The following is a 21733-nucleotide window of genomic DNA, read 5'->3' as shown; positions in this document are numbered from 1 at the left end:
TAATGTATTAAAAGCCTCTATTATACTATGAAAAAATATGCATGACCCGCTTCGTACGACAACCGATGGGAACCATCCGGAATGAGAGATGCTGGCGGAGCACTTTATTGGCAGACATGATGTCAACTAAGTTGGTTCCAGATTGGATTCAAGACGGAGATGTGCGTGCAACAATGCGACTGAGCGCATGATAGCTGACTGTGCATGTGACCACCAGCCGTCGGTGGAGGGCGTGTTTATCCACACGCTTCGCTGGCAAAGGCATTAAGGAAATAACTGTCCGTTCATACCAGTATGAAGTTTTTGGAGAGGCGGTAACAAGGTTAGATGATTATCAGTGACTAGTTCGAAAGTGCTTTCCGATGCGGCTTCAATGCAAGAAGCGAGTGCCATTCTGATGTCATATATGAGATACCGCTCAAGTGCGGGCATGTCTAAATCGGCCAGTCTGGCCATTGTTTCAATAAGAGAGTGAGCAAACACCAACGGTCGATAGAAACAACGCAAGGGGCAACCTTTCAGATCACTGCAATGATTGTGAAGGCCGCGAACCAGTGCTAAAAGGGGCAAAGTTTATCAGCAAAAGAAAGGAGACAGTTGAAAGGGAAATAACAGAGGCTTACCATGTGCAGAAAGCTGAGCCCACATGCATTAGCACGTCATTGGTCAGACTCAGCAAACAGGAACTGGGTTTTCTAAATGGACATGTGCAGCCCTGATAATTGGTCATTTTATCGTGATTCTCTATTTTTCTTGTTACCTTGTTCTCACTGTGATAATGTCATCATCATCATCATAATCAACAGCCTGACTATGCCCACTGCATGGCAAAGGCCTCTCCCATGTCAGTCCAATTAACCCTGTCCTTTGCCAGTTGCACCAACCCTATGCCTACAGACATCCTAATCTCATTCGCCCACCTAACTTTCTGCCACCCCCTGCTACGCTTGCTTTCTCTTGGAATCCACTCCGTTACCCTTTAGGGCCAGTGGATGTCTTGCCTTCGCATTACGTGCCCTGCCCAAGCCCATTTCTTCCTCTTGATTTTGACCAGGATATCATTAACATGCATTTGTTCCCTCACCCACTCTGCCCGCTTCCGGTCTCTTAACGTTACACCTATCATTTTTCTATCCATGTGATAATGTACCACCGTATAAAAAAGATGGCATTTTCTGCAGTAAACTCACTTAGTAGTAGCTGCTCTTTATGTCTTTTGTATTTTCTGTGATCATGTCCTTCACGCCGTTCAAATTTATAGCGTGAACCAACTAGCCCGACAAAAAGTAGTTCTACTTCAGTGCAAAGCACGTTAGGCCTAGCGACACCGAGCGGGCCAGGTGTGAGCAGCCAGCTATCACTCAGCGGGCCGCACATTGCTGCAGAAAGCGTGCTGCCGGCACATTTTCTTTTTCCTTTATGATGCCAATTCCTAGTACAGACACTGCTGCCCCCTGCCGCAAAGTGACAGCGGTGCTAGAGGAAGTAGGAACAGAAAGATCTATCGCTGGCATGGTTGTACTGCACACCACAAAACGTTTGCGAAGAGTCGTAGCAGGCATATTTCTAGCTCATCCATATTGTTTTCGAGGCGCTTGTGAAATCTACTTAACGCACAGGGACGAGAGCACACCCACCTCATCTAACGCCGCCTCTTCGACGTTGAAAAGCCTGGCTGCGCGCAGTCTCAGGACTAACCATTGCAGAATGAAAACGAGTGCTTTTACAACACGCTGTCACATATAATAAGGAGTCCAAAATAAAATTATGAAGGAAAGAGGTGTGAAGAAGACGACGTGGATTAACCAAAGAATAAAGAAGAGGAAGAAGAAGCATTCGGTGAGGTGAAGAGAGATGATTGGTGGAGAAGCATTCGGTAAGGTGGAGAGAGATGATTGGTGGAGAAGAGAAGAAGACGACGACAAGGTGGACTAACACCGAGGCTATAAAAGGGCGAGGGAGAACGAGGCACGGGAGGAACAGCAGAGAAGCGAAGGCTTCGGCTGGAAGAGAGCGACGCCGGCTACTGCTCCGGTGAGCTCGCGTTCTACGGCTTCGCATCGGGGACTTCCTGCCGTGCCTGAGCCCGTTCCGGGAAGTCAACGGAGGATGCTACCACCTGCTACGGCCAGGGGTGTCTCCAGCGCTGCTGCCACCCATCCGGGTGATGCCCCTAACGCCAACAACACCGGCATCACCTCCAAGGGCGCTTGGACCGGGAGCTTGTACTACGACGCAGCCATCGACGCCAGCCCATGAACGTCGAACGCTGCCTCGACGCCGGCTACTGGATCCATACAACGCCGCAGCCGCACCGAAGCAACCGTGAGCACGAACGCCGACCACTAACAGTAGAACGCTAGTAGTAGACGCTGGCAGCAGTGTTACCGGGTCGTGTGTATTTATAGTCTTTGTGTGTTGTGTTAGTTTTGTGTGCTAGTGTGTGTCACGTAGGGTGTATTAAATGTGCATCTGTGTGGGTACACCTGTCGCCTAGTCCATTCTTTCGCCCCGACTGTTCTCCGGGGAGATCCGTGACAAAGATAAGTGGCGAGCCGGTGCCAGAATTCATTTCCTGGTTTCTTTTTTGCTTTGTCTCGGATCTTTCTGATCTCTCGACAGCAGAAAGTATGGATTTGGCAAGAACGTTAGACCTGGCGCTCAAGCTAGGGTTAAGCAAGGAGGAGGCAATGCGTCTCTATGAGGAGGAGGGAAAGAGGCAGGAAGAGGAGGCAGATAGGCAGAGAGAGGAAAGGGCGCAAGCACGCGCAGACGCTCGCGAAGCAGAAGAGCGGGAGGAGCGAAGAGCTCGCGAGGCAGAAGACCGAGAGGTAAAAAGAGCTCGCGAGGCAGAAGAACAGGAGAAAAGAAGGATAGAAAGGCAGAAGGAGTTTCTTTTGTGGAAACAGGCGCATGTCGCAGGAGGATATGAGGAGATCACGGACAATGATCAGCATTCCTTAGCGGGTACAGAATTTCCTAGACCGGCCAGAGTTTGTCCAAGAAAGCTGATGGCTCCTTTTGATGACAAGAGAAATTATTTGGACGCATAACTGCAACGATTCGCGCGGATAGCTTTGGGGCAAGGCTGGGAGCGCAGTGAATGGGCCACGGCATTGAGCATGTGTTTAGTCGGAGAGGCACCGAATGTGTTTGGAAGGATGCCTGCTGCTGGTTCCATGGACTACGAGCGAGAAAGTCAAAAAGGCGCTCCTCCAGAGATTCAGTCTTACGGCAGAGGATTTTCGTGAGAGATTTTGCACCACGAAACGTGAGGATTCTGAAACCGCTAAGCAGTTTTCCTGCAGGCTGTCCAAATATTTTGATAGGTGGCTTGATATGACAAAGACAGAAAAGAGTTTTGAAGGGGTGCGTGACAAGCTGGTCACAGAGCAATTTTTAGCATGTTGCAGCTCAAAGCTAGCGCTATTCCTGAAAGAAAGAAAGTTGTGTTCATTGGAAGAGTTCGCCGACACTGCAGACCAATTCCTCGAGGCTCAAGGGCTAAGAAATTTGAGTAAGGCAAAGGAGGAAACCCAAAAGATCCTAGAGACAGATGCGGCAAAACCAAGAGCATATGGCGGTGCATCTAAGGCGCCAGTAAGGTGTTTTCTCTGCGGCAAGGTGGGACACCGTGCAGCTGACTTTCGGACAAGTAGCGTTACCCAAAAGACACAGGTTGTGTGTCAAGGTTGTAAGAGGAGGGGTCATACTCTGGATGAGTGCCGATACAGAACGCCGGACCGAGCTGCATGTGTTGTCGATTCGAGGGCAGAACTTGCCACGCCACCCGAAGTTCCACAGCTGAAAGGAGAGCAAACGCCGCTGGAAAATGAGGCAGTGAGTGGAACACCCAAGTCGAAAGCAGCAATGCCCGTGGTGGTTGGGCAAATAGGGGACCATCCTATATTGGTGCTTAGAGACAGCGGAGCCAACACAGTTTTGGTTCAGAGAAGCCTAGTGAAGGATGAGGATCTTACAGGACAAGTGTCGGCCATCACTCTTGTAGATAGCACAGTAAGGTACCTTCCTGAAGCCAGGATTCTAGTGTCCACGTCATATTATACTGGGCAGGTAGTGGCAAAATGCGTAGGCTAACTCATCTACGATCTCACCTTAGGAAACATTACAGGGGCAAAAAGTGTCAAAGACCGCGATCTCGAGTGGAGGATGCTCGACGTTGAAGAACATCCGAAGGAGGAAAGGCCCGCGACAGCTCAGGCGGGTGCAGTCAGTTTCTAGTCGGCCGCGGAGACAAGAGCTCAAGCGACAGCCCGAGCAATGCAGCGTCCGCTCTCTACTCCCGTTACGATGTGCCTCAGCGTAACACCGGGCGAAATTGCAATTAGGCAAAAATAAGACCCGAGCTTGAAGGCCTGCTTCGAAAGAGTCGGGGAAAAAGTGAAAAGAAAGAAGAGTCGTACGTCATTCGAATATCAATTGGTAAATGGTCTTCTGCACAGGGAATGCATATTTATTTCAGGAAGGCGGGTCCAACAGCTCGTGTTACCGAGAGATATGCGAGAGACCGTGCTACGCTTAGGACATGACGCCATTATGGCCGGACACCAGGGTGTTCAAAAAACAGTGTCTAGGATCACCGAGGAGTTCTTTTGGCTGGGTGTTCAGAGTGACGCTAAGCGCTTTGTTCACTCATGTGATGTGTGCCAGCGCGCAGTTCCAAAGGGAAGAGTTGGTCCCGTACCTCTGGGAAAGATGCCAACCATCGACCTACCGTTTCAGCGAGTGGCTATTGACATTGTGGGGCCAATCTCTCAAGTATCCGCCAAAGGCAATAGATATGTGCTTACTCTGGTTGACGTGGCCATTCGTTATCCTGACGCTATTCCACTGAGAACTATTGACAGTATCCAAGTGGCGGAGGGTATTGTGGAGATGTTCTCGCATTATGGGTTCCCGAGGGAGGTTTGGGTGACCGGGGCTCGAACTTCACATCGGAACTAATGAAGGAGGTTAACCGCCTTTTGTCAGTAAGGCAGTTACTAACAACGCCTTACCATCCCATGTGTAATGGGCTTGTAGAGCGGTTCAACGGCACCCTGAAAAATATCATCAAGAAAATGTGCCAGGAGAGACCTACTGACTGGGATAGATATCTCCCAGCTCTTTTGTTCGCTTGCCGCGAAGTACCACAAACGAGTCTTGGTTTGTGGCCCTTCGAGATGTTGTATGAGAGAACCGTTAGAGGTCCACTTACAATACTGAAGGAGCTGTGGGCTAATAAGGAGATTGCATCAGATCTCAAGACAACATACACATACGTTCTTGAGTTACGGGACAAGTTGGAAGAAACATGCAGGCTTGCACATCAAGGCTTGGAAATGGCGTGCAAACGCTATAAGGGCTACTATGACAAGAAAGCCACTCACAGGAATCTGAATCCGGGCGACAAGGTTCTCATCTTGCTACCCACGGATCATAATAAGTTACTAATTCAGTGGAAGGGTCCTTACCTTGTGACGCAGAAGAAAAATGACATGGATTACGAGTTATTAATAAATAACACCAAGAAGGTTTTACATGCAAACATGTTGAAAAAGTTTGAAGAAAGAGTTCCCGTACAGTGCACCCCCAAGGCAGCATGCTCGGTAGTAGCTGAGAAGACATATGATGTTGTCGAGGTGCCCACGTGCAGTGGGAAAAAATCTGTAGGATGGGATAAGGTGCTAATAAACCCCAATATGAATGAAGACCGAAGATCACAGATAAAGGCCCTACTCCAAAGCAAAGGGGATGTTTTTGGATGTGCCGGGAAAACGGATGTCATAGGTTGCAGACTAGATCTCTACAGATAGACCAATCTGCGTGAAGCAATACCCACTACCTTTAGCAGTTCAAGAATCAATTGAAAATGAGGTGCGGGATATGTTGGAGCTTGATGTGATTGAGAGGTCGTGGTCAGCATACAATGCACCTCTCGTGGTTGTCAAAAACCCCGATGGTAATAACCGACTGTGTGTAGATATTCGTCGGCTAAATGACATCGTAGTACCTGATGCTAAACCCAAACCAAGAGCGGACGTGCTGTTCGCTAAGGTGGCTCACAAAAGGTTTTTTTTCTAAATTTAACTTAGCTAAAGGGTATTGGCAAATACCAATGGAAGATTTGTCTAAAGAGAAGACTGCCTTTTCGTGCTCGGCGGGTTTATTCCAGTTTAAATTCATGCCTTTTGGTCTGAATACAGCATCTGCAATATTCACGAAGCTGGCGAGGAAGGTTTTGGATGGGCTCCAAAATGTAGAACACGATATTGATGACATCCTCTTGGCAACAGATACGTGGGAAGAGCATGTAATTAAGCTGGAAAAACTATTTGATAGAATCCAGCAAGCCAGGTTGACCATAAAACCGGCAAAATGTGAGGTGGGCTTTGAAGCCATTTCTTTTCTCGGACACAAGCTGGGGATGGGCCGCATCGCGATGAAAGACGACATCTTGGACAAAATAGAGCGGGCCCAGACACCGACGACCAAGAAAGAGGTACAGTCGTTCCTGGGTTTAACAGGATACTACAGGGACTTTATTCCCGATTACTCCCACAAAGCCGACCCGCTTGTCAAACTCACTAAGAAGGGGGCAAGCAATAAGCTGAATTGGACTGCTGAACATGAAAATGCATTCCTGATGTTAAAAGGGCATATGGCAAAACCGCCCGTTCTGCTTGCTCCGAATCTGGATAAAGAGTTGGTGCTTCGCAATGATGCATCAGACGGAGCTTTAGGAGCCGTACTCTTGCAAGAAGAGAATCACGTGCTATATCTGGTATTTTTTGCAAGCAAGAGATTATTGGCTAGTGAATGCAACTACTCCACTGTTGAAAAGGAATGTTTGGCGGTGGTGTGGGCGGTAAAGAAATTCCATATTTATCTTTATGGGAGACATTTCAGGATTCAAACAGATCATCAGCCGCTTGAATACTTAACCAAGGCCAAAATGAACAATAGTAAAGTCATGAGATGGAGTTTGGCCTTGCAAGAATACTCATTTCAGGTGGAATATATTAAAGGCAGAGATAACGTTGGAGCGGACTTCATGAGCAGAGCCAACTGAACAGCTCTAGGTATCTCTGGGATGTATCGTGTTGTTGATGTGTTAATGCATCTCTGGGATTTATCTTGTTGTTGTTGCTGCTGTTGTTGGTGTTATGTGATCACACAAGGGAGTGTGTTGTGGACACGAACATGTCTATTAAGGACTCTGTACGGACAAAATGGCAGAGGTGTGTTAGTGTTCTGAAAAATGCAGTTTGGTGTGCTGTGGTAGTGGTGTGCGTTTGGTGTGTGCTGGACATCTTCGGTGTGGTGTGTGCTGAGTCCAGAATCGCCACAAAAGATAGTCAGCTGGCTGGATGGCTTGAAGATAAGGATGACATGAGCAGTTTTTCATGGAAAAACTCTTGCGAGAGGGGGCCCTTGTCACATATAATAAGGAGTCCAAAATAAAAATATGAAGGAAAGAGGTGTGAAGAAGACGACGTGGATTAACCGAAGAATAAAGAAGATAAGGAAGAAGCATTCGGTGAGGTGGAGAGAGATGATTGGTGGAGAAGAGAAGAAGACGACAACCAGGCTTACGTGGACTAACGCCGAGGCTATAAAAGGGCGAGGGAGAGCGAGGCACGGTGGGGAACAGCAGAGAAGCAGAGACTCCGGCGGGTCGGGGACACATCGGCTGGAAGAGAGCGACGCCGGCTACTGCTCCGGTGAGCTCGCGTTCTATGGCTTCGCATTGTGGACTTCCTGTTGTGCCTGAGCCCGTTCTGGGGAGTCAACGGAGGACGCTACCACCTGCTACGGCCAGGGGTGTCTCCAGCGCTGTTGCCATCCATCCGGGTGGTGCCTCCAACGCTAACAACACCGGCATCACCTCCACGGGCCCTTTGTCTGGGAGCTTGTACGACGCATCCAGCGATGCAGCCGCACCGAAGCAACCGTGAGCATGAACGCCGACCACTAATAGTAGAACGCTAGTAGTAGACGGTGGTAGCAGTGTGCCCGGGTCGTGTGTACTTATAGTGTTTGTGTTGTGTGCTAGTTTTGTGTTCTAGTGTGTGTGTCACATAGGGGCACAAATGTGCGTCTGTGTGTGTGTACACCTGTCGCCTAGTCCATTCTTTCGGTCCGAGTGTTCTCCGGGGAGATCCGTGACACATGCAAGGAAAAGAAGTTTAATTTTCGAAAGCCAGAGCAGCGGACACATTTATTACCTGAACGCGGTCATTTGCGCAAGATTTTCGATTATACGATGGTTTCATGCGGTCCCCTGAAAGCTGTATAATCAAATTCTACTGTACTGCGATCACTAATTTTATAGGGCGATGAGGATAATGCGGTGTGGTCCGTCACAAATTTCAGTGCTCTGTTGCTAGAATGTGCTGAGTGGTGACACGGACGAAATGAGACGATGACTGGACGTGCTGCAACTATTAACTGAAATTTCCCTTAATATGCCCATTGATTTGCAAATCACATTTCTCTTGATAGTTACATCATGTCCAGTCATTGTCTTGTTTCGTCCTTGTCCCCACTCAGCGCATTCAAGCAACAGAGCAATGCAATACCAACAAGCCTCTTTTGTTGCCTTACTACATTTTGGTGCTGGTGATGCGAAGCGTAGTGCGGACAAGTCAAGTGAGGACAAGACGAAAGGATTGCAGCAACTCACAAGCTAAGATTACCGCATGCAAATGTATCCTGAAAAATGCCGCAATTTTTCAAGCTGCTTTTCATCACCAAAGTGATTTTTCCAAGCTCACAAACTTTTTCAGACTGTTTTGATTATTCCAAATTGTGTTTTTTGTGTCCCGTTACATCCCAATAACAGGTTGGCAAGTGTACATGTTTCCAGTTCGTTGCTGTCGCCACAGCAAGGCACAAGGACTAGACTAGGCGAGAGACTATTGCATGAGACATCATTAAGTCATCAGTCATCTCTTGATAATCTTTCTGAAAACTATGACTCGCTTCTGGCTCGTTCTCTGGTTCGAGATGAGACCATTGATGCGCTGACCACTCAGGTGCAGTGCCTAGAAACGTGTCACTTCCCAGGCTTCAACTATCCTGAAACTACAATCCAATTTAAATGAATCTGAACAACACAGCAGGTTGTCCAACCTAGAGATATGTCGCCTTCCCACAAACCCGGGTGAGAACCTGATGGAAGTCCTGAAGGTGTTGAGCTTGCAATGGATTCCTTCTCACAGGATCAGGTGGTGGCTGTGCAGAGGCTTATCGGTGTTGACTTAGGCTATCTTAGTCGCCTCGTTTCTTCTCATGTCTGCTGGTTTGCTTTCATTTCGTGATTTTTTTGCTCTTCGTGACGCATTCCTTACTACTACTGAAGGTTGTTTTACTGTTCTTCATGTGAACATTCGAAGCCTTCGGAAGCACTGGGACGAATTTTGCTTTGTAGTTGGTGTATTCAATGATTCCGTTGATGCTTTCGTTTTGACTGAGATTAACATTTCACATAACCATACGCAGCAATTTTTGATCTTAGGATACTCTAGCTTTTTCTTCACTCGAGACTCTGGGCTAGGGGTGGTATAGCGGTTTTTGTCAAGGACAGTTGGGTTTCGGCGACTACTTCTGTCTCTTTCACTACTGCGGAATCATTAGCTGTCTGCATTCACAAAGGACATTTTGGCATAACTGTGGTTGCTATTTATCGTCCACCGAAGCAAAATATTGCCTATTTCATCGAAGAGCTGAGCAAGACTAACTTTCCCCAGGGTCGTATTTGAATGATTAGTGACATCAATATTGACCATCTAAAATCTAAAAAAATTGGTTGTCGATTACTTAAACACTCTTGCCGATGCCGGCATTGATGCCACAATCAACCTTCCCACATGTGTTAAAATGTTTGGTAGTAAATTAGTATGCCGTGACCACGTGAATGTTCGCCTTGACGACAATGAATCCAGTTCATTTATCGTAGAACAAAAAATGTCGGACGACTTCTTCGTTGGCTGTCGTGTTTTTCCACAAGCTGGGATAAGGGCTATGAAGCAAGATAAATTGAACACAATCAAAGTTGTTGACAGACTTCGACTTGACTCTGCAATGGAAAAATACGGCTGGGATCTGTTCCTAACTCGCACTTCTGAAAGCTCTCTTTACGATTAATTTGTTGAAAGCTTCACACTGTTGTTGGAGTCCTGCAAAGAAACTATAATCATAAAGCAAAGAAAGACTGGTTTTCCGTGAATTAACAACGACGTTTTATCGGCTATTGCAGAAAGGGAAATGGCTTGGGCCTGTTGTAGGCGTTCGCCTACGAACACTCAATTGAGGGCACTGTACAGGTCTGCCCGCAACAGGGCCAGTGCATTAGTCTGAGCAAAAAGACGTCAGTATTTCCAAGCAAGGTTTGTGGCGTCGAAAGGGAAGCCAGCTAAGTCCCGGGATGTTGTTAATCGCTTACGTGGCTGTGCACCTAGGAATGTAGCTGACTCCATTTCCCGCAACTTTAGGGCGCTATCTCTGACACTTGCTGATGAGTTCAATGCTTTTTTTTTTTCGGATGCAGGTCTGGCTGCACATTCAAAAGTTCCCAGTCTACCATCTCGCAGCATGCAATTTGTGCTTGAATCAGCATTTCTGCCACCCTGCACTGAAGACGATCTACGTTGCATTCTTTCTGGCTTTAGCAGGCGAAAGTCTCCAGGGTGGTACGGTATCTCAGTCGATGCACTTTTCCGAAATTCTGAACGAATAAAGCACGTTCTGCTCGTGATTATCAATGGTACAATTTCCACCCAAATAGTACCTGAGGGCTTGAAGAAGGCGATGGTTATCCCTATCTATAAGAATGGAGTAAAAAATAAAGTGGAAAATTATCGTGGTATTTCGATCCTACCATGCATTGCGCTTGTTTTAGAAAAAGACATTTCGACGGTGATGGTCAGTTTTCTTGAAGCTCATTATGTGTTCTCTGGTAATTAGTTCCAGTTTATTAAGGGTCGTGGTACGCTGAACGTGCTTGATGAACTATGTGATCTTCTAAACAGCTGCATTGACAAAAATGAATTTGCTTGTGCTTTATTTTTGGATGTGTCCAAAGCCTTTGACTCAGTTAACCATGTTGTATTGACAGATAAACTCCACAATTATGGGTTTAGGGCTCCTTTTCTGTCTCTTCTTGTTAACTATCCATCCAATCGTTCACAGCTCGTTGTATTAGGTAAATTTAGAAGTGGCTTGCTGCAGATTAAATCCGGTGTTCCTCAAGGATCTATACTTGCACCTATTTTGTTTAATTTATATGTCAATGACTTGAGCTCTGTCTGCAAACTGTGCCGTGTTTTTCAGTACGCTGGTGATACGCTCTTAGTTACTACACATAATGACTATAAGACAGCATTATTTCTTATCCAACACGACAGCGAGTTGGTTATGAAATGGTTCAACAATAACTTAATGCTAAGAATAAAAAAACTCAATTAGTATTTTTTCACAATTATTTAAAGAGAATTCCTAATGATGTGTCTATTCATTTGCACAGACCAAATTGTGCTCCTTGCAAATGCCCTTCAATCATACCTGTGTCAACGGTCAAATACTTAGGTGTATTCTTCAATGCCGACATGTCTTGGAATATGCATGTTCTCAGCTTCGGAAAGTCGCATGTTTGCTGCACTCTATTAAGACCCTACGCAAGCAAATAGTATACGCCTTAGCCTACAGTGTGTTAAACTATGGAATTTGCTGCTTTTATTTCTGCTCTGCCTTTTGGCGAAAGAAGGTCAACAGCATACTGAAATCTACCCTTAAATCAGTATTGTATGGTAGGGCACGAAATGAAGATAGTAGCATTTTTGAACTGTTACACATGCCTGACTTTTCTCACCTTTTTTCTGAAACAGTTGTTTTTAAGCACACCTGGACAAGCGATTTTTGTACACCATATGTTCCTGTTAAAGATCTGCGAACTCGTGCTCGTTTTCTCGTGCCTAGAGTGCGAACCCATTACGGCAAGCGTCTTCGAAAACATTACGTTCCTTCTGTTCTTAACCGGTTACCCAAAGAGATATTTTCTACTAATTCCAGAAAGATAGTGAAAGCTTGCCTTGTGAAATTATGTTCTTAGTTCCAGTACTCTGTTTTGATGCTATGATTTTACATGTTCTTTGTTTTCTCTCCGTTTGTGTATATTTTGCATGCGCTCTTTTCGAATCCATTTTACTTCTCTCATCCTTTTTTTTTCTTTGTTTGGCAACTTGTCTGCTCGGCGCATGAATTCTATGCTGTCTGCTGCCGGGCACTGCCACTCAAGCCTTCCAAGACTTTGGCAGGCCCACATTTGTATTGGAATGAGGAAATAAAAATTTAATTAATTAATTAATTAAAGGAAGGAGGCTCAAAAGTTGATGCAATACATTTTCCACATATCTGCAGAACAAAAACAGCACGTTATTTTCCATCGCCACAGTGTGTTTGCATTTGTGTGTCCAGTGCCAGCATACATATACCGGGCCTTTCAGTGAGCATATCAAAGAATTCCTAAAATTAGGATAGTTGAAATATCCCCTTCAGGCGCCAATTACATCTGCTGAAAGGAAAAATCATCTTTTGCATAAATGACAATGAGTAGGCAAAGCAGAAGTGATGTGCAAAAATTACACAAAATATTCATATTTAAGCGTATTTTATCAGCGTGCACATTTGTGGACAAAGCGCCTTAAACCTGATACATGAACGTAAACACTTGTGCAGCTTGCCTTTTCTAATTAATTGTTAGACATGAATAAATGTTTAGCTGTCAGAATATACGCTTCGGGGAATTATTCTGTAGTTCATGACTTATAAAACAGATAAAAGCAGTCATTCTGTGAAGACAAGCAGAGGAAAATTCGGTATTTCGAGCACCGAACGTGGCTTTTAGATGTGCAGCCTTCACGTCGGCACCGTTGTGTATTTAACGCATTCTGAAGTAGGGGCTAATGGTAGCTTTCATCAAGAGTATTGCTTCAAGTCTGGCTGCATCGAAGGGGTCTCGAGTGATCTGAGCACAGGTGCAAAGGGAGAGACAGCATCTTGTGGCCTCTTTTAAACATGGTATTTACAAAGATGAGAAGTGGTTTTTAAAGGTCGTTGTTTGCTCAATTTATGTCAGAGACCTGAAACGAACTGTCCCGTTACTCTACCAATGTGCTGATTGTTGTTTTGTAGCCTTGGAGCTGAGCGGCCAGCTCTGAACTGACCATGGTGTGAGGGCACGGGTACCCCCTTTTCACCCCCCCCCCCCCCCCCTTCCCTGTAGTGCTGCCAATTTGTATTTTTCCCCGTCTCGGGTTTCATACAAAATGTAATGATTCTTGCTAAAAACTGCAGTGCAATTTTCAAAACAATAAAGAAAAATGTTCTGACTGCTGCTGAAAATGGTTGCTTTCTTCGGATTCATGCGTTCTGCAATCTAGCACAAGTGGTCTCTGATCCCTTTGTGAATATTGGTGAGGGGCCTAAGACCCACCTAGACCTCCCTGACTTTAAGCACTGGTCATAGCACGCTGTGTTTGTCAGCAGCGGCTCAGCTAAGTGGCGGTTATTTGCGACCATCTGCGGGTCTTCACTGCTCGGTCAGCCGCACTTCTTTGGAGGTGCTTCACCATCGGCTATTTTCATGAAAAATGCTTCAGCGCTGAAATCATCCAACGCTCTCTTTGTACAAGCATAGTATTCAACGCCCGTAAGCAGTAGGCCACTTTCCTACCGTACGTGCACAAAAAAACGGCACGTTGTGGCGAGAAAACGCCACTTCGATATTTTCAGCATTAAGGCGCGAAGTCCAAATTATTGGACACGCCACTCTGAACATCCACCGCAGCACTTTTTCTTCGTCTGTGACGATAAAAATTGGTGTGCCGCTTCTACATTAACCTATCGACATATTGCAAGCCCTAAATTGCATCATTCACGATCATTTGTAAAGATAGAATGCAAAAAAGAAAGCTATTTACTCGCCCCGCCAACAATGACGTGATGCACATACTTATTTTCTTTTTTTTTTTTTACAAATGCATTTCACTGTAGTTGCAAGAGATGGCGCCACAAGCTTGACAGGGAAGGTCAAAATGGTAAGAGTGTGGTATTAAAAGGTGGAAATTCGCCTTGCGTACGAAAACATGAGGTGGCTTAAGTCGCGTCCACATACCTATGTGGATCCAGCCCCTCCAGGGGATATAAAGAAAATATTTTCAGGAGAAAAACCGCCAGCTGTTGCAGATGTCCGTTATTAAAAAGTAATGCAGACTAAATACTAGCTAACTAGGTAATTACCTCAAATTTATTAACTGAATGCTTAATGAATACAGTCTGATAGTTAGTGGGAATGGCAAGTTTGTAGCTACAGACAAGATGATGACATATCAGTTTCTGAAACAATGAGAAAGTTATTCTTTTATGATATGCAGCATGAGGAAATTCACCGCCTTTTTTCCCCACAAAACCAAAACTAAGCACATGAGTAACTTGAAAAAAACCAGTCACAAAAGACAATGGACAAGAGAAGGAGTGTACACGCCACAACGACTCGACTGTCAACTGAGATTTATTAGACAAAAACATAGTCCCAGCAAGGCCAAGAGCATGCACAACAGCCGTATCACAACTCACAGCGCATAGGGCACACAAGATACACCTCTACCGTGACCGACCTAAAAAAGGAAATTCCTTTTCGAGCAAGCGCACCGAAGTTGTGCTAATGCAATCTTGGCCTGACAAACTGATATGGTAAGCCTCCAAGATTTCTCGCTCTTGCTTACCCCTGCCTCTAAATCAGTTTGTCAGGCCAAGATTGCATTAGCACAACTTCGGTGCGCTTACTCGAAAAGGAATTTGCTTTTTTAGGCCGGTCACGGTAGAGGTGTATCTTGTGTGCCCTATGCGCTGTGAGTTGTGATACGGCTGTTGCGCATGCTCTGCTGGCCTTGCTGGGACTATGTTTTTGTCTAATAAATCTCAGTTGACAGTCCAGTCGTTGTGGCGTGTACACTCCTTCTCTTGTCCATTGTCTTTTGTGACTGGTATTTTTCAAGTTACTATGAACCAACTGGCCCGCATTTCAACCCTTCTGAGCACATGAGGCATGCAACGTCTGCTGGTGACATGATGCAATGCCTATGGCGGCTATTTAAACTGCCTGTGCTATTTTTCCCATGTTGCTGTTGAAAATGACTGCAACATTTTGGTAATGACTATCGTTATCTTTGCACCAAGCAACACAATAAAAGAATCCACACATCATGATGCAATAGCCCGACAGTTTGAATTGTGTGCCGTACATCCGTACATGTAAACAGTGGATGCTGCGTTTGCAATGAACTTCCATGTACCTCATGCGCAGAGTTAGACTTTTGTGCAGAAAAAGGCACCAGATTTCCTTACACTACCCAGCTTCAAAGAACAACTTATTCTTGAAACTGATACGGAATTGTCTTATCTGTGGCTATGAAGTCTTATCTGTGGCTATGAACTTGCCATTGGTACTAACCACCAACTTGTGCTAATTAAACTTTTAATTACTTAGTAATTTTAGTTATCTATGTAATTAACTAGCACAAATATTTCTACACCTGGCGTCTATAGATTGCCCAACAGTTTCCAGCTGCACACTGTGCTATTCTTTCTTGACTGTCCGTTCTAGTGTATCCCATCAAACACTGTACCCTGTAGAATCCATTCCAAAGACCACCGTGGACTGTGACCAGTTTCACGTGCACAGATTCCGAGCAATGAAGAAACTCCAGCAAGTTCTAGTCCAAAGCTTGCAAGCACCTGTGTGCAGTCTGCATCACTTCATCTATACAGCGTGTTTCATATTTATCAGTACGGGTTGCAAAAAATTCTCCTGCTCGAACTACTGGCCCATTCCAGCTTAAACACCAACGACAAGGTAGATGGAAGGGTCTACATTTTTTATCAATAATTTAACAACGGAACTGCCCTGATTGTGCAGAATCGACGAAAAACTGCAGTCAGCTGGGACAGAATTTCCTTTGAGGCAAGAGGAGCAGCTTATTTGGGAGGCTGCGCCATCTGGAGAACATTGGTGGGTCTCAAAGTTCACTAGATGGTGCAGCCTCTGAAATCAGCTGCTCCTTTCGCCTCATTTTGCCGAATGCGGACAATCCAGGGAAGTTCCGATAACAATTATCAAATAAGGCAGATGCTCATAAGCTACCTACCATGTGGTCGGTGTCTGAACCTGAATAGGCCAGTAGTTTGAGCAGGAGAATTTTTTACAACCAGGACGGAAAAATATGGAAAGTGCCGCATTTTTTCAGACCCTTGGTGACTAACCTGGTCGAGACGGGGGAGCCGAGTGATGCTGACTGCTCAGCAGAATCTGGCAGAGAGCGTCCCGATCACGCGCTGTGCGCAATCGCAGCCGCTCAAGGGCCTGCGCCTGCTGCTCCTGGTACATCCTGTGTGGAAAATAGGAGACGGCCCCGAAGGGACGGAACGGGAAGACGCTCAACGTGGGGCAACGCGACCCCCGCCCTCGCGCCGGGTCTGACCAAGGTCACAAGTGGCTCTCTCTATCTCTCTTTCTCCCGACTGCCCGAGGCCAACCGCTCGGGATGCCTTCTTTTCTCCCCTTCCCACTGTTCCCTTTTGTATCCATGTGTTTTGTGTCAAACTTCGACCCGTGTAAATAAAGTCAGTGTGAAAGTGAAAGCCACCGAGAGAGCGTCGTTTCTGTGAGGCTCCAGCGCGCGCGGCCCCGCCGCCCGAACGAGTCTTACGCGCAGTTTGGCTTTAATTAGTGCGGTTCAGTCGTTACTTGCCGGGGTGTCAGCGGTCACAGTTTCTAACGCTCAGAAGAAATAACATTTTTGGTGCCGAAACCCGGGAAACTTAGTTAACAGTGATCGAGAACGCCATGGAACGACTCCAGAAGAAGCAAGCCGCACTACGACAAGCGATCGACAGGATCATCACAGCAGCCACCACACTCCTACAAGAGCCTGCAGTCCAGGGCGGTGAGCTGGAAGAACAATTTGACCTCCTTGTCGAGCAATCAGAAGAACTTAAAGCAGTTAATGAGAGCATCGAGAAGAGGGTAGACCTGCAGGAACTCAACGCCGAATTGGCAGCCATATCTGTCTTCAGTAAGAAAATCAGCGTCACGAAAACACGCATCAAAAGAGCCCTACGTAACCAAACCTCGAGCGAAGATAGATCGACAACTCCGTCAGTAACGGGGGCTCTTCCTGAGCCTAATTCGCAGTCTTCAGTGAACACCGGCATCACCACGAGCCAGCTACCGTCAGCAACTACTAAACTTCCGAAGCTGGAAATCGCTAAGTTCAGCGGAGACTTGCGATCATGGCAGAGATTTTGGAATCAGTTCGAATCAACAATTCACAAGAATGAAGTTCTTTCAGCAATCGCTAAATTCCAGTACTTGACGAGTTACCTCACAGGAAAGGCGGCCGCGGCTATCGAAGGGCTATCCCTAAGCCATGAAAACTACGCAGTAGCGATCAAGACCCTGACGGAAAGATTCGGGAAAGAAGACGTCATAATCGAAGAACACATGTCACGGTTGCTCGGTGTTCGCCCGGTACACAACCTCCACGACACGGAAAGGCTTAGGACCCTTTATGATGAAATCCAGTCGGGAGTCCGAAGCCTCGAGGCACTGGGAGTGACATCGAGTACGTACGGCGTGCTGTTGCTAACTGTCTTAAGGAAAAGCATTCCTGATCAGCTGTGCCTTGAATACTGCCGGAAGAAAGCTACCGCTAAAGCCAGTCCCCAAGACGAACTCCAAGATTTCCTAGATTTCTTAAGAATGGAAGTGGAGAGCAGAGAACGAGCACAGTACAGCAGCCGCCAGTCGCAGAGCACTGTTCTCAAACCGAGGGATTCAAGTCTAAAGGGAAAGACACCTTCCGCAGCAGTCTTCGCTGTAAAAGGCAGAGAGTTGCAGTGCTCATTTTGCGGTGCAGAAGATCACCTTCCGCAGGACTGTGTGGTCAGCGTTCCGCTAGAAATGAAGAAGGAAATCATGGCCAAAGAGAGAAGGTGCTTCAAATGCGCGAAAAGGAACCATCGGGCAACCGAATGCCGATCAGCCAAGTGGCTTAAGTGCGCGAAATGCTCCGCCCGGCACGCTACAGGCGTCTGCGAGTTAAACAGGCCGACACCATCTCATGCAAGAAACGTCCCTGCACCTCTTGAGACTACCGTGCAATCATCGTTACAGATGGCACAGACTAACTCCACTCCGAGCGTGCTCCTGCAGACAGCACAAGCCTGGGCAGAAGCGAAACAGAGTCGCGCCTTGGTTAGAATACTGCTCGACGGTGGCAGCCAACGAACTTTCGTAAAAGAAGAAGTTTCCCGGCGTCTTAAGCTTCGAGTGGTGGGCGAAGAACGTCTCGCCATTCACACCTTTGGGACCACGAAGCCAAGCATCAAAACGTGCAATAGAGTCGAGTTATGGCTACGAAGCCGGCATAACGACAACATAATTCGAGTCGAGGCCCTCGAGGTTCCTGAGATTTCCGGGGACTTTCTACAACCACCGGACGCCTCCGCTATCAGCCTGGCTGCAGACCAAGGGCTCCAGCTCGCTGATCTGGCTCCTGGCGACCATCGACAGAACACCGGCGTCTGTATCTTGATTGGCGCTGACCTATACTGGGACATCACCACCGGAAAAGTCAAGCGTGTCAGCGACAAGCTCGTTGCCGTGGAGACCATCTTTGGGTGGACATTACAAGGTATAGTTTCTAAAACAACGGTGACGACGTGTTTGACGACAACCACCGGAGTCATGCGCATCTTGGTGGCCACCCAACAGGACAACGACGTCCTATCCAGATAGCTGAAATCATTTTGGGAGCTGGAACACCTTGGGATAGTCGACAGAGAAGCCACAAACAAGGAAGACGAAGTTCTTAAAGACTTTCAAGAAACCGTCACTTACAGAGATGGTCGTTATCAGGTGGCCCTGCCCTGGAAACACAATGCTTCAGATTTAGCTGACAATAAAGGGGTAGCTGCGCAGAGGCTTCGGTCATTAACGACCAAGCTGCTGAGAAGTGACGACATCATGCAAGCTTACGACCAAGCGCTGCGAGAATACCTGGTTTCTGGACACACCGAGGAGGTCAACGAAAATGGTGAGTCCCCAAAGGGACCTATTTATTACCTCCCGCATCGAGGCGTTGTCAGACCGACAAGTGAGACAACCAGGCTGAGAGTTGTTTTCGACGCGTCCTCGAGCGCACAAGGTCAGCTCTCGCTCAATGATGTTCTGTTTGCGGGACCAAATTTGAATCCAAATCTCTCAGACATCCTAATCAGGTTCCGAACCCACAGCATCGCTATCATGGCAGACATAGAAAAGGCATTCCTCCAGGTGCAGCTCGCCGAAAGTGACCGCGACGCCCTGCGTTTTCTGTGGTATGAACGAGCGCCCAAGCAGTCGGAACCTCTGCCCCCTGTCAAAGAGTATCGTATGACGAGAGTGCCGTTCGGAGCAACATCGAGTCCCTTGTTGCTTGCGGCAACTCTCAAACACCATATAGGGTCCATGCAGGACATTTATCCGAGCACAGCGAATGTACTCAAAAATGACCTGTATGTGGACGATCTAGTGACGGGCGCTGACACCATAGAGGAGGCGGAGCGGATCTGTGAAGAATCGCAGTGCATTATCAACAAGGCCGGCATGCATCTGCGCAAGTGGAGATCGAATGCGGCAGAGCTTGCAACGATGATATTCGAAAGTGATAACGCACGAGGCAGCTTGCCGGAGCTCACGACGACAAAGGTCCTCGGTGTCGAATGGAGGCCTCACGCTGACGACTTCGTGTTTGAGATGAACACCCTAATAGATTTCTTGAGAACGCGGCAGGATACGAAGAGGTCTTTGCTACAAGCGTCAGCGCGTATTTTCGACCCTTTCGGTTTCCTCTCCCCGATCTCCACTACAGCGAAGATTTTGTTTCAAACCCTTTGGGAGCGTGGTACAGACTGGGATGAGAAGCTGCCAACAGACGTATTAGAGAAATGGAACAGTTGGTGCCAGCAGCTTACTGAGCTTCGCTGCATTTCAGTACCTCGCAAAATCGCCTTGAAGGGAGAACATGCCGAGCCGGAGCTACATGTTTTCTGTGATGCCAGCCCCAAAGCTTACGGTGCCGTAGCTTACGTGAAGACAAAAAATGAAGACGGGAGCTTCACTGTATCCCTTTTGATGGCGAAGTCAAGGGTGGCTCCGTTAAAGCGCTTGTCATTGCCGCGGTTGGAGCTAATGGGGGCTCTAATTGGAGCTCGGTTGGCCAAAACGCTTATTCAGCAGATGAATGTGACAGCTCTTTCAGTCCATTGCTGGAGTGACTCGACTGTTGCTCTGAACTGGATAAAGAGCTCTGCTCTGAAGTGGAAACCTTTCATTGCCAACCGAGTGCAAGAGATTCAATCTCTGACGGATCCTTTAGTCTGGAGGCATTGCCCTGGAAAGGAAAACCCCGCGGACTTGTTGACAAGGGGCAAAATGCCATCCAGCTTGATTGACAGTAAAACCTGGTGGACCGAACCTGATTGGCTGAAGACTTCAACAGTGTACCCCACTGTTCTGCCACAGATCGATAACAAGATTTGCGCAGAGGAGGAAAGAGTCGTGCAAGTGCTCAATACAGTGAGCTGCAGTGCATCGGAGCCTTTGCTAGATATTGAAAACAGCAGCTCCTTGACCAGAGTCCTTCGCTTAACAGCCTGGATTCAGCGCTTTCTGCATAACTCTCGGAACCCCTCACTGAAACGAGAAGGAGAGTTAACAGCACCAGAACTGCCGGAGGCCGAGAACTACTGGCTTCGACTGTCACAAATGACAAGCTTCTCGAAGGAAATAGGCGCACTTCAGTCGTCAACTCCACTCGACGAGAGATCGCCCATCCTAGCTCTCAACCCCTACCTCGATGCTTGATGGTTTACTCAGGGTAGGCGGTAGACTCCAATATAGCGCCGAAGAGGAAGAAACAAAACATCCAGTAGTAATCTCTTGCGCACACCGGTTCGCATTATTGCTCATCGCGCGCGAGCACATGCGCTTGCTGCATGCTGGAGTGCGAGACACCCTATGCCACCTCCGTGAGCGCTACTGGGTGCTGAGAGGAAGACAAGCAATAAAGTCGGTGATTAGGCGCTGCGTTCCGTGCCAGAGACAAAGTTGCCGTCCCGCAGGTGAACCCGTAGCCCCTCTTCCACCTGAACGCGTCACCAAGGCTGACCCCTTCCAGATCACAGGTGTCGACTTTGCGGGGCCACTATTCTGCAGTGAAAATGGAGTGACTCGCAAGGCGTACATCGCTCTCTTTACATGCGCGACAACCAGAGCAGTCCATCTCGAGCTCGTGAGAGACCTCACATCCAACTCTTTCCTGAAGGCTCTCAGAAGGTTTGTTTCCAGACGCGGGATGTGCAAAATAATCTATTCCGATAACGCTCTGACCTTTAAAAGAGCGTCAAAAGACATTGCAGCGATGTTTCAGGCATCGAGGGGAACAGAGGTCCAGGCATATCTCAGCGAACACCGAATGTCCTGGAGATTCATTGTGGAAAGAACGGCCTGGTGGGGCGGCTTCTGGGAAAGAATGGTTCGGACCGTGAAAACGTGCCTTCGCAAAACACTCGGCAGAAGCAGCCTGGATTTCGACAGCCTCCACACAGTTCTCACAGAGGTCGAGGCGGT

The 21733-nt window shown here is 47.3% G+C and overlaps 1 protein-coding gene across 8 annotated transcripts in view; it reads right to left on the bottom strand.

Moving 5' to 3' along the window:
• The window catches only part of PRAS40 (Proline-rich Akt substrate 40 kDa), a 111448-nt gene that overhangs the window by 49833 nt on the left and 39882 nt on the right, over positions 1–21733 (bottom strand). For 7 of the 8 annotated variants that reach the window (XM_077660796.1, XM_077660799.1, XM_077660798.1 and 4 more), the window contains one exon: positions 16324–16448. The exons of the other annotated variant lie outside the window; for it this stretch is intronic. In XM_077660796.1, coding sequence (XP_077516922.1) covers positions 16324–16448 — 125 coding nt within the window. The remainder of the gene's footprint in view (positions 1–16323; positions 16449–21733) is intronic. 8 annotated transcript variants of the gene reach the window in all.

Source organism: Amblyomma americanum, chromosome 4 (assembly GCF_052857255.1).
Source record: "Amblyomma americanum isolate KBUSLIRL-KWMA chromosome 4, ASM5285725v1, whole genome shotgun sequence".
Lineage (NCBI taxonomy): Eukaryota > Metazoa > Arthropoda > Arachnida > Ixodida > Ixodidae > Amblyomma > Amblyomma americanum.
The sequence above is the reverse complement of the archived record's forward strand: the minus strand, read 5'-3'. Positions and strand labels throughout refer to the sequence as shown.